The sequence below is a fragment of the Carcharhinus amblyrhynchos genome, chromosome 12, assembly GCF_965287045.1.
Source record: "Carcharhinus amblyrhynchos chromosome 12, sCarAmb.v2.hapA, whole genome shotgun sequence".
Classification (NCBI taxonomy): domain Eukaryota; kingdom Metazoa; phylum Chordata; class Chondrichthyes; order Carcharhiniformes; family Carcharhinidae; genus Carcharhinus; species Carcharhinus amblyrhynchos.
Window position 1 is genome coordinate 15,355,086 of NC_137335.1, and position 13,720 is coordinate 15,368,805.

The 13,720-nt window shown below is 39.5% G+C and overlaps 1 protein-coding gene across 4 annotated transcripts in view; it reads left to right on the top strand.

Annotated features, from left to right (window-relative positions):
- rmnd1 (required for meiotic nuclear division 1 homolog) overlaps positions 1-11,792 on the top strand; it is an 84,835-nt gene extending 73,043 nt beyond the window's left edge. For 2 of the 4 annotated variants that reach the window (XM_080200101.1, XM_080200104.1), the window contains 2 exons: positions 3,022-3,138; positions 6,416-9,576. In XM_080200101.1, the coding sequence (XP_080056227.1) occupies positions 3,022-3,138; positions 6,416-6,448 (150 nt within the window). In that variant the 3' untranslated portion in view covers positions 6,449-9,576. Of the gene's footprint in view, positions 1-3,021; positions 3,139-6,415; positions 9,577-11,692 lie in introns of those variants that run through there. The other 2 variants (XM_080200103.1, XM_080200102.1) reach the window with 2 other exon arrangements.
- Positions 11,793-13,720: the final 1,928 nt, after the last annotated feature.

The window sequence follows — 13,720 nt, forward strand, 5'->3', positions numbered from 1 at the left end:
GACTGGCTAGAGTGAATGTTGGACCCTTAGAGGATGAGAGGGGGGATTTAGTGGTGGGAGATGAGGAAATGGCTGAGGCCTTAAATAAGTTTTTTGCCTCAGTCTTCACGGAGGAGGACACAAATAGTTTGCCGGATATTAAAGATAGAAGGATGGTAGGAGTTGAGGGCCTGAATGTGATTGCTGTCACTAGAGAGGTAGTGCTTGATAGACTAATGGGATTGAAGGTGGACAAGTCCCCAGGACCGGATGGAATGCATCCCAGGGTTCTGAAGGAAATGGCAGAGGTGATAGTGGATGCTTTAGTAATTATTTACCAAAATTTGCTGGATTCCGGGGAAGTGCCGGAAGATTGGAACACGGCTAATGTTACCCCGCTGTTTTAAAAAAGGTAGTAGACAAAAGACTGGGAATTATAGGCTGGTTAGTTTAACGTCTGTAGTTGGAGAAATGCTTGAATCCATCAAAGAAGAAATAGCGAGGCACCTAGAAAAAAGAATGGTTTGATAGAGCAGACGCAGCACGGATTTGTTAAGGGGAAGTCATGTTTGACGAATTTATTGGATTTCTATGAGGATATGACTAGTGCGGTAGACGGGGAAACCAGTGGATGTGGTGTTTTTAGATTTTCAAAAGGCATTTGATAAGGTGCCTCATAAAAGGCTGATACAGAAGGTTAGGGTGCACAGAGTTGGGAGTAAGGTGTTAGCGTGGGTAGAAGATTGGTTGTCTAATAGGAACATAAGAAATAGGAGCAGGAGTAGGCCATCTAGCCCTTCGAGCCTGCCCCGCCATTCAGTAAGATCATGGCTGATCTGTCGTGGCTCAGTTCCACATTCCCGCCCTCTCCCCATAACCATTAATCCCCTCTCTTATCAAAAACCCATCAAGCCGCGTCTTAAAAATATTTAGCGAGGTAGCCTCCACCACTTCAACGGGCAGAGAATTCCAGAGATTCACCACCCTTTGAGTGAAGAAGTTCTTCCTCAACTCCGTTCTAAACCGCCCCCCCCTTTATCTTGAGGCTGTGCCCCCTAGTCCTACTGTCCTTTCTGAGCAGGAAGAGTCTCTCCACCTCTATCCTATCCATCCCATTCATCATCTTATACGTCTCAATGAGATCTCCCCTCATTCTTCTAAACTCTAACGAGTACAAGCCTAGTTTATTCAGCAGACAGTTGGTATCAATGGGTGCTATTCTGATTGGCGGTTGGTGACTAGTGGAGTGCCGCAGGGATCGGTGCTGGGGCCTCAGCTATTTACCATTTATATAGATGATCTGGAGGAGGGGGCTGAGTGTAGGGTGACGAAATTTGCTGATGACACGAAGATGAGTGGTAAAGCAAATTGCATGGAGGGTGTGGAAAGTCTGCAGAGGGATCTGGATAGGCTGAGCGAGTGGGCGAGGACCTGGCAGATGGAGTATAATGTTAGCAAGTGTGAGGTTATCCACTTTGGCAGAAATAATAGTAGGAGGGATTATTATTTAAAGGGTGAAAAGCTGCAGCATGCTGTGGTGCAGAGGGACCTGGGGGTCCTTGTGCATGAGTCGCAAAAACCCAGTCTGCAGGTGCAGCAGGTGATCAAGAAGGCGAATGGAATGCTAGCCTTTATAGCGAGGGGGATGGAATATAAAAGTAGAGAGGTCTTGCTAACTGTACAGGGTACTGGTGAGGCCGCAGCTGGAGTACTGTGTGCAGTTTTGGTCGCCGCACTTGTGCAAGGATATTTTGGCCTTGGAGGGAATGCAGAGGAGGTTCACTAGGCTGATACCAGAGATGAGGGGGTTGGACTATGAAGAAAGACTAAATAGACTGGATCTGTACTCGTTGGAGTTTAGAAGGATGAGGGAGGATCTTATAGAGACATATAAGATAATGAAAGGGATGGATAGGGTAGAGGTAGAGAGGTTCTTCCCACTTAGAAAGGATAGCAGGACTAGAGGGCACAGCCTCAAGATGGAGAGGTGGGGGGGGCTGCTGCAGTTTAGACCAGAGTTGAGGAGGAACTTCTTCACTCAAAGGGTGGTGAATCTCTGAAATTCTCTGCCCGTTGAAGTGGTGGAGGCTACCTCGCTAATTATATTTAAGTCACAGGTAGATAGGTTTTTGACAGAGAAGGGAATTAAGGGTTATGGGGAATGACAGAGAAGGGAATTAAGGGTTATGGGGAGAGAGCGGGAAAGTGGAATTGATCCACTTCAGATCAGCCATGATCTTATTGAATGGCGGGGCAGGCTCGAAGGCTAGATGGCCTACTCCTGATCCTATTTCTTATGTTCTTATAAAAAAGAGTACGGTCATTTTTTTCAGTGAAGTGCTTCCAATGTTCCATATAATACGTAATCAAGAATGGTTAATTTTACAAGTCTGTACATTGACACAAAAACAAATTGGAAATGCAGTCAATGAGTTCAGAATGGGTAATTCAAGATGCTTCTGATTTTTCAGTGATTAATTTTAATGACAACAACAAAGACATGCTGACTTCAATGCACACTTATGCAGTCTATACTCTAGCAGAGCTGGGAACTCCCTTTGCAAAATGTCCTATGTGTTTATCTCCATGAGAGTGTGTACATATGCAACAGTATAAGAACATAAGAAATAGGAGCAGGAGTAGGCCATCTAGCCCTTCGAGCCTGCCCCGCCATTCAATAAGATCATGGCTGATCTGTCGTGGCTCAGTTCCACTTTCCCGCCTTCTCCCCATAACCCTTAATCCCCTTGCCTATCAAAAACCTATCTACCCACGTCTTAAATATATTTAGCGAGGCAGCCTCCACCACTTCAACGGGCAGAGAATTCCAGAGATTCACCACCCTTTGAGTGAAGAAGTTTCTCCTCAACTCCGTTCTAAACTGCCCCCTGCTTATCTATACAAAATGAGTTACAGAAGCAAGCTGTATGAAATGGTGCCTGACTCGTATATTTTGCATATATACTGTGCTGAATTAGTATTATAGTGAACCTTGAATAGATGAATATGCCATTCAGAATGCAAATTTTTTGAACCCTACAGGTGATTAATGAAAAGTTGCAGCATTGTACAGAACTAACAGACTTGATGCGAAACCATCTAAGTGAGAAACATGGACTACGCCTTGAATGGATGATTGTGATCCTCATTTCCATTGAGGTAGATCGTGCAGCTGCTCAGAACAGCCTTGTTATCCCATTGTTCAGGATATGGAATATAGTCTCTTCCAGATTTTCTCACAGCAGCAAAATATCTAAACAATCTAAAAATTAACTATTAGAGTACCTACACCACTATCTATAACTCTTATATTGACAGTTTCTGTTCTATTTTGCACTTGTTAGATAAGGGTTACTTTGAAAAGTGAATGACTTTCAACCTTGGGTCCCTGCATAACACCAATCATTCCCATGTTGACTATAACACAAGCCAAACAGAGCTTTTTTTTTCCCACTCTGGCCCTACAATGAGCCTTTGCACCAAAATGAAGAGTACTCTGTAATGTACCAGTGTGAATTTTTCTGCTTCCCACACCAGCTGTTCTCCAGACCTCGCCAAGTAAAGCGTTTCAGTCATGCCAAATTCAAAGCAGACCTACAAATAGTTTGAGATGGGCCAAACCCATTCCACATAATCCCATAACAGTCAAATGTGACTTCACTACAATTAATGTTCAGCATTAGAAGGACCAGCAAGTGAGAGGGGTTTTCATTCCATCAGTCTGAGTTAAATTTTAAACCTGATGAAAGAGTGTTTAAAATAACCGATTCACATTTTTTCATAATTCTTACTGGAATACTTTGCAAAGTTTATTTATTTGTGTCACAAGTAGGCTACATTAACACTGCAATGAAGTTACTGTGAAAATCCCCTCGTCACGGGTACACTGAGGGAGAATTTAGCATGGCCAATGCACCTAACCAGCACATTTTTCAAACTGTGGGAGGAAACCAGAGCACCCAGATGAAACCCACACAGACATGGGGAGAACGTGCAAACTCCACGTCGACAGTGACCCAAGCCGGGAATCAAACCCAGGTCTCTGGCAACAGTGCTTGCCACTGTGCTGCCCTAATTGTGTATCTATTGTGTATATTCAGGTTACAAACTTAGCAACAATGATACTTTATGCTAAAAAGCATAATCTTCCCTTTGTGCAACAGTCATCTCACTCATCTGGATTAGAGATTATGGAATTTGGCGAGGGAAGTCAGCGAGCTCTCGATTTTCTACCCATTAAAATTAATGACTCTATCTTTTTCTTGAAAGAAACATTTTAACCTATGAGTACGCGTTTTAAATCTTACCTCAGTTATATTACATTCCACAATTAAGCATTTCAGCGTCATGCCGTGGAACAGTTTATATTTAAGAAGAAACATAAGGGGTGATTCACAATCCCAGCAGGGATTGTTCACAGGGTAGAGAATTGGAGGCTACAATGTTCTTTATGACCCCGATCTCATTGAGCATGAATTCGTCACAGAGAGTGGAAAAATGAGGGATCGCTGCTATAATTTAGTAGGGATATCTTAATCTCTGGAATTTGTTGAACCAAGGACAAGAGGAAATTTGTATTTTTCCACTGTACTTTGCAGAATGTTATGGAGTGGGCCATTTTGGATTGCAGTGCTGTTTTTCTAGTTCTGTGCATTCCTATGTTTCTACTTTATCAATTTGATAGTTTGATTGAGTTGAGGGTCAAAATGCTCATTTTAATACAATTTGTTCATATTGGTATGTATACACAGCAAAATAAGTCAATCTCTTTTAAATGGTAGTCAATTAGTTTACATAATTTCAGTAATACTTAAAAGTAATCAAAACAATTTAATCGAGAAGCAGCGAGACAGAAATAAATTCTAGCTGCTACACTAGAGGTCAGATTAATGCATAACAATATCATTTACAAGAGAAATTATCCAAGCTTTCATACCTGTAATTAGCTGCAACGAGCAAGTGAAAGGTTTGAGTATTTTCAATCAAGAATTAGTATAAAATATTACTTACGCCCATTGGCAATAAACTTACCAATTTATTTTGCTTTGGAGTCCATTATGCAGTTTCTAGTGTCCCTCAAGAGATTTATAGATGTTTCTGGTAAAGTGATGTAATCATTGAAATTAAATGTAAGTACTGAAGAAAAAAGGATCAAACAAATTGTAGCTTTATGGTTACTTTCAACTTTCAATGGGTGGCACTGCTGCCTCACAGCACCAGGGACCCAGGTTCGATTCCCAGCTTGGGTCATGTTTGTGTGGAGTTTGCATGTTCTCCACCCTCTGCGTGGGTTTCCTCTGGGTGCTCTGGTTTCCTCCCACAGTCTGATAGACATGCTGGTTATGTGCATTGGCCATGCTAAATTCTCCCTCAGTGTACCCAAACAAGCACTGGAGTGTGGCAACTGAGGGATTTTTCACAGTAACTTTATTGCAGTATTAATATAAGTCTATTTGTGACTAATAAATAAACTTTACTTTAACTTCAAATTTTCAATTGACACTTAAGTTTTTTAATCAAAGAATAGGAGTAAACCATTTGATCCATCAAACCTATACCACAATTTTGTCAAGCATGGCAATTATTTATCTTCTAAACCTCAATTGACCACCTTTCTCCATTGGGGAATCAAGTATTCCCACAGCAATATGGCTTGGAGATAAAGGTACAAAGTATAGCTCAGATTCTCTGATACGCAGTCTCTTTAAATGTGTTTCTCCACTGGATACACAGGACTGCTCAATTTATTCCCATAGCTATGCATTTGCTTCTTCATATGTAAAAAAATGGTCTTTTAAACATCCAACTTGATTTTCTTGTACGACCTGATTCAGAATCGCAGCCCTTTCTGGTCTTAAGAAACAGTTTTTAAAAATTCAGACTACGAAGGTTGTGCAGAGGAGAAACAAAAGGCAGTCCCTAGTGTTGAGGAAGAATCAGAAAAATTGTATAACAGTGACCTCGCTTCTAATGTGCCTCATTGCTTGTAAAGTATTTTGGAAGATCATGAGAATGTGAAAGATGCTATTTAAATACAAGTTCTTATCAGCCTTGCATTAAGGCAATAGAGAGAAAATATAAAGCTGTTTGAAATATTAAAAAGTAGAAGTGAATTCCAAACTATGGTAAGATCAGAAGGCAAATGCTAATGAAGATAAATTTAACAATGACATTGCAAGGTTCTTCACACAAATTATGCAAGGCACATAGGCTGATCTTCTAGATAGCATAGTGGGAGCAGAAATTTTAGAATTATTTTAAAAATGCTGGTAACTCTGATAGGGAGGACAGTCAGAACTAAGATAGGCCAACTGGCTTTTCTTTTCCATTAACTACCTTTGAGAAAAATTGCACAAGCAATGTGAGTTACAGGGTGTAACATTTTGCAATTGTCAAGCCAGTGAATTGATCTACTTTTTTTTCCTTTCCAATACAGGTTTTATTTGAACTTGCACGTGTTATTTTTTAAATCACATTGGAGTTAGCTGGAAGACAATGACCAACAATCGTATCTTCAGGTGGGGCATAAGGAATATCCTCCAAAAAAGTTTAAGTACCACCTGATGTCCAGATCATTGGGGAAATTTTGCGCCATTCACTTCCTATCCAAACTATTCTGTTTATTCACAGAAACACATTGCATCCATAATTTGATTTGATTTATTATTGATTGCCCCTCTCAATTACTTATGTATTTAGTGTTGCTTTTTACAGAATATATATGTATAATGGAAAATAAGCAAAACTACTAGAATCGTTAGTTTATTTTAAACACTTGGGAGCCAAGACTGAATAAATTTGAATTGGTAGCAATTTCTTACAGATAATGTTTGAGACGAGTATGTAATGGAACAAGGACGCTTTTCAGGTGTGTGGTGCCTGTATAACTGGGTAACTAATATTTCCTAGTGCATTCATTGGGCTAAGTGGGTACATCACATGGGCTGTTACTTTAGAAGTTGGGAATTTAATACTAGTCATTACAACACCACTGCTGACATAGGTGTCTCTTGCATCATTTAACAAATACTTGAATGCTGTTCAGACCATTACTTAAGAAAATCATTAGGAAGCAAATTTAAATCAACTTTAATTATTTATTGGAACAGAAAAATATACTTTTTATAATATGACTTAAAATAATTTAAAAGAGAGAAAATATATTTTTCACACCTTCTTCAGCAAGAGACATGTAACAAACTAAGTACATTATATGAAATTTGCTCATTTGTTAATATGAAATACTTCCCACATTAGTTTTACTGTCAAAACTAATATTTCACGTTTAGTTGTCAGAGTTATTTGCTTGAAGAGATTCTGCAATAGTTTTCTCCCCATGTGGAAGACTCTACAGACATCTTGTTAACTTTGATACCTCATGACCAATGAGTATAATTTGAGTCGATACCTGCAAGTCACTGTCCACAAAACTGCCTGAGGGGCTGGAACATCCTTCATAAGAGGCTTAATACTTTCTTATATCAAATAGCAGGACTATTACAGGATAACTGAAATCTACTGTCTACTCTTAATTTGAACTACTGGATTATTCAGTTTTTGTCAAGCAAAGCAAATGTCTTGGAATTACAGAAATGGATGATTTATTACACAATATCCCTGTACACAATTAATTGCAGATAATAATAGAAATAAATACATAACATTAGCCATTCTTGTATGTGGAGAGTTGCTTTTTAACCTTGTATGAGCATCAGTGCTATTGTCAGTAGCTACTTCAGTGATGCTGAAAAGTTTACCCAAAACCATCAAAAAACCACTACAATTCACTCACTACAGCGGCAACCGAATCATTGATTTTGCTCTACTTCTTGGAACTTCTTTGCAAGAAAATCTTCTGTGTTGCAGCTATCAGTGTACATTGCCCAATTGTTTGGATAATGAATCAAAGAGATAGCACTGTGCTCATCAAGATATTGGGTTGGTAATTAACATTTAAACATCACATTTCATTCTTTACTTCTAATTGTTTCCTAAAGTATTCCATTGTTGTCAATTACTTTCCAAAAAGGTGTAGAAAGCTCAATTGTGCTGTGATCTGTAAGGATCTGTAGTGTAATATGTTAATACAATTATTCCAGAACTGGCATAAATTGACTTGCTTGTGATCTCTTCAAAATTTACAAGATTTAGTAAACTGTCATTAAAAATAATAGATTCTGCAGGCACATTGAAATCTGCTATTGCCAATTTCAGCAATTCTTCTGAACATTAGGTTGAAAATAATTTGCTGGGTACCAGTCAGTATCAGAATTCGTTGAAACAAAAACAGAAAATGGTGGAAAATCTCAGCAGGTCTGACAGTATCTGTGGGGAGAGAATAGAGCTAATGTTTCAACCCTTCGTCAGAGCTGAAAGCCGTGATGAAGCTCTGAGAAAAGGTCATCTAGATTCAAAACGTTGGCTCCATTCTCTTCCCACAGATGCTGTCAGACCTTCTGAGATTTTTCCAGCATTTTCTGTTTTTGTTTCAGATTCCATCTGCAGTATTTTGCTTTTATCTCAGAATTGATTGAACACTGCTATAGTCATTTTCAACAACCTTTCTGAACATCAGGTTGAACATAATTTGCTTTTTACCAGTCAGTGTCAAAATGGATGTCTTTGAATGTTTAGTCACTGTTAGACAATCTGCCATTTGGCTTTCATAATCATCGGTTTGTTGGGTCCCTATGACCTGAAAAGAAATCCAAAACTTTTTTCTTTTGCCATTTTAAAAAAAGTGACTTAACTGCTGAACCAAAGAAATATGGCTGCTACAAGTCACATGACAATAGAATTGGCCCTTTGTTCTGGAAGCTACCACCAAGAGTTGCAAGGACAAAGGAATTCAGCTCGCAGTCTGCGAAATCTCACATTTTATTGTACTGACCCCTAGTGATTAACAAAAGCAGGGAAATGCAGATGAACTGGCTTCCCAATCTGAACTGTCACAAAAGAAAAGCTTGAAACTCATTATACCAAAAGAGCTGCTAATAGCCACCTTCTCTTCTACAGGGAACAATGGGATTCTGGCCAGCAGCACAGAACAGATTGTTTGGCTGCAATTAACCATTAATGGGTCATGTAACAGGACCCCAGCCTCTGGCCTTTTGGACTGTTTTAACATTACAGCTTTGGGCCCACAGATGGATTGCTGTTTTAACATCACCTGAGAAGAACTTCAATAGCCTGGCTGAGCAAGGAGTCAGTTACCATCTCTCAATTCCACAAAGGTTAAGCCTGCTTGATTTTAAAAGTCTCTAATCAATGCTTGCCAAGCGGTCTAAGCACAGAAAGCCCATCACACTGCAGCATCGTTTGTTTAAAGGATTTTCATATTGTCATCTCCAATCAGAAACTCATCGGGATTGAACTCTGCCAGGAAGGAAACAACCTTGAACTGTGCTTTCTCGGACTCTGGAAATCACGTGAACGAATATTCATTGCTGCAGTTCTTGTACTGTTATGATCCATAATTGTAAACCATTTGTTTCTATATCCCCTTATTGTATGTGTGTGTATGGAGTAGAGTGGGGAGAACTGATGAATACTCCTCCCCAGGTTTTAAATGTGAAATAAACTAACCTTCTGAGTTAATTATAGTGTGAATTTGCAGCAAGTTATTACAAGTGTTTGGGAACCAAAAGAGAAAATGCTGGAAAATCTCAGCAGGTCTGGCAGCATCTGTAAGGGGAGAAAAGAGCTGACATTTCAACTCAAAGCTGGGTTTTTATCAAGTGTTTGGGAAAACATGCCACAAGATTATTTTAAAAATAATTTTAAATACCTCTGCTTTAGTTGATGATAGGAAAGAAATACAGTTTGTCTATCTTCTGTGCAAAACAAGTATATGGTCCCTTGGGTCTATAGATTGCTCTTTAGTCAAAGATTGCAATCTTGCTACGATTGAAATTCAAATAGAAGTTTATACAACTTATTGTCTGCATCAACTGTTGCTAATGGATCTTTGTATTGAAGAAGCAGTTAAATATTCTGACTTGTGGGAACTTTCAAATTATTGAAATAAGATTAAAGTTGAATATGAAATAATTTAAGTTTTATTGCTTTGAATATTTTGAAAATTGTCTTTGGAAATCAGTCTGAAATTTAGGATTATGTTGTGATTTATTGAATATTGCACATTAGCTTCTCGCACATTGAATCTTTAAGTAAAGTCCATTACTGTCACAAGTAGGCTTACATTAACACTGCAATGAAGTTACTGTGAAAAATCTCCTAGTCGTCACACTCCGGCATTTGTTCAGGTATACTGAGGGAGAATTTAGCATAGACAATGCATCTAACCAGAACATCTTTCTGTCCTCACTCCCTCACAGTCCAGTTACAGCCCAAAGAAATGGAAAGTTAATATTAAGCTCATCAGGATGGAATTCTTCTGGTTTTTACCAGCTTATATCTCTCTAGTTTTTAATGAGTAGCCTTGTTCGACCAAGTTTCTCCATCATATTCTGGATATCCTGTCTTGCCTATGGTACTAACAGAGAAAAGGGAGTTGGTTCCTTGTGACTAGCAAGTGATGACTTGTCAGCTTTGTTCATGGAAGAAAGTAGGGTAAATGTATCTTACATCGTCAATTGAACTGAAATTAGCATCTAACCTAAATATGAGGTAGAAACAACTTTTAGCCTCCAGAAATTCTGGCTTTCATACTTTTTTAGTCCATATCACCTGTCAGACTTATTTCTTTCTACACAAATCTAATGAACAAAATTGTAATTTTGATGTGAGAAAGGACATCGTTTCAGGTATTGCACCCTACTGTAACTCCAGTCAGTCTACATTCAGACCAAAGGTCGCCAGTTAGGTCGATTGGCTGTGCTAAGTTAGTGTCAGGAGGACTAGCTAGGGCAAAAGCATGGGGTTATGGGGCCTGGGTGGGATTTCATTTGGTGCAGACTTGATGGGCCGAATGGCCTCCCTCTGCACTGTAGGAATTGTATGATGCTTTACCCTTGAGGCTAACTCATCCTGCATTATCTGAAAATGGGAAGAATGGAAGTCATTTAATGTACATGCCACTTCTTGACATTGGCCATTATCACCTGTTTGTTCTGCAATACTAAAGATAGCAACTGAGTTGAAAGTAATCAACATGCTACTCTTCGTCAGCTGTTGCTAATGGACCTTTGTTTTGAAGAAGCAGCTAAATATGCTGACTTGTGGGAACTTTCAAATTATTGAAATAAGATTAACGTTGAAGACTAAATAATTGAAGTTTTCTTGCTCTGAACGTTTTGAAAACTGTCTTTGGAAATCAGTCATGAAATTTAGGATTATGCCATGATTTATTAAATATTGCACATTTCCTTCTTGCACATTAAACCTTTAAGTAAAGTTTATTTATTTATTAGTAGGCTTGCATTAACACTGCAATGCAGTTACTGTGAAAGTCCCCTCCAGTGCCTGTTCGGGCACACTGAGGGGAAAATTTAGCATAGCCAATGTACCTAACTAGCGCATCTTTCAGACTGTGGGAGGAAACCCACGCAGACACAGTGGGAACATGCAGACTTCACACAGACAGTGACCCAAGATGGGAAAATGAACCAAGGTCCCTGGCACTGTGCCTTTAAAATACCATATATTTCCGATCTTGAATTGTTTCAACTGAATATAAAATACAATACATTGTATATCTATACTGTTACATATCATTTTACACATAGCAACTTTCACATTTCTTTTCCTTCAGGTGAACTTTTTGGAATTACTCAGTCTTACGGTCACCTTGGACGACTTTGATGGTGAACTAAATTGTGACTACACTTCTAAAATCTTTCATTGGCTGTAACACAGTTTGGAATATCCTAAGGTCAGGAAAGGCACTCTAAATGCAAATTTATTATTTAAATATGTTAATTATCTGTGAATTTGATTTATGGGCAGCACAACTCCAGCTTGAGTTGTATGGTAACAACAACTAACATTTACATTGTCATGTATCAAATTACAGATCCAATAGGGGTACAAAGAGCAGGAGAGAGAGGGAGGTAGCTGAAGGTATTGTTGAAAAGTTGGGTTTTCAGAAGGCTTTTGATGTTGAGGAGGGAGTTAACAATAGGGAGGAGTTTAAGGAGGGAGTTCCAAAGTGTGGGGCATGGATTACTGATGGCCCTTCTACCAATAGAATGGAGATAGGGAAACATAGAAACTAGAAGTAGGAGTAGGCCATTCAGCCCTTTGAGTCTGCTCCACTATTCATTTTGATTATGGCTGATCATCAAATTCAATATCCTGATCCTCCATTCCTCCCATATCCCTTGATCCCTTTAGCCCCAAGAGCTATATCTAATTTCTTCTTGAAATCATACAATGTTTTGGCCTCAACTACATTCAGTAGTGAACAGGAGCTTAGGACAGAGTTCAAAAAAATGCAGATAACATCAGCAATGTAGGGCTGGAGGATGTTGCAGGAGTAGGTAGGGAGGAGTCTACTGACAGATGGACCATGACTACACAAAGAGCACAGAGCCAGTGGAGATAAAAACGATGATGGAAGAGCTTTGGCCTTTGCTGTAGAGTAAAGCTCCTGAGGCCAGAAAGGAAGGCATTAGAAAAGAGAAATCTGAAGGTTGCAAAAGCATTTTTGAGGATTTTTGTGGTGGTTGAAATAGGGTAGAGACAGATGGGTGAGATTTGAAGCTTGATTCAGGGTCATTCTAGACCCTGAATTTGCACACAATCATATTGAGCTTGAGCAGGGGGTCAGAAAGAAGAGGGAACCAGGCAAGACCATGAGGTTTCTAGTGTAGTTGCACAGATATATTAGAAAGTGGCCAGAATTTTGCGCCTGTATTCACCATGGGTGGAAATGGTGACTTGGATGCAAAATCTCACAAATCAGAAAACTGGAATCTCATCAGTGAGATTTAATTTCCAGATTCTTCACGCCCCTACTGCCAGTTGACATAACAAAGTTCTCAACCCTCATTTAAATAAATTAGACTGTCATTAAAGGGCTTCTCTGCTGAATGTTCCCCCCACATTGGGATCTCCCCACATTGAGGTCTACAACAGTTTTGAAAAATGGGAACCAGGCAGATGGATGGAACTCGCCAAGAGTGCACAGGTAAGTATAGCCCTTGGAGAAAGAGGGACATGACTGGGCAGTACTTTGGTACTGCCCCTAGCACTTATCACTCTAGGGGGCAGTGCCAAGGGGAGGCCAACTGGGGAGCTCCATTGAGGAGTTTTATATTGGAGATCACAGCACCCTTTAAAAAGGGCACTCCAAACTCTGGATTCCTAGTATTGCCTGCTTTTCTTGGGCCTGTTCTTCCAGTGTAATAGCATGGGCCACATCAGCAGATTTGTTTTGCACAGTGTGGTGAGAGGAATCAGCGTGCTTCATGCCGGTTTCCTCGTCACTACAAAAAAGGGAAAATTCTACCCAGTATCTTGTCAATGATGTGCAGGAGGTAGCTCTAATACTCATGATTTGATATCAGATAACATGCAATGATCATGGAATGAAAGATGGCAGTGAAAGATGAAGCTGAATGTCATTGATATGCGTTTGAAAACTGATCCTCTGTTTACAAATAAAGACAGATTGATCCAGACCAGAAGGGTGACAATTTTATATCAGTGCTGAAGAATTGCGACAATTGCACTCTTCCTTATTAACTCCAGCCTGAGTCCAATGCTGTTTTTAAAATCGGGGTAAATGCACAGAGAAGTGAATAAGAGACCAAGAGCGTCTCCCTGTTCTGATTTGGTA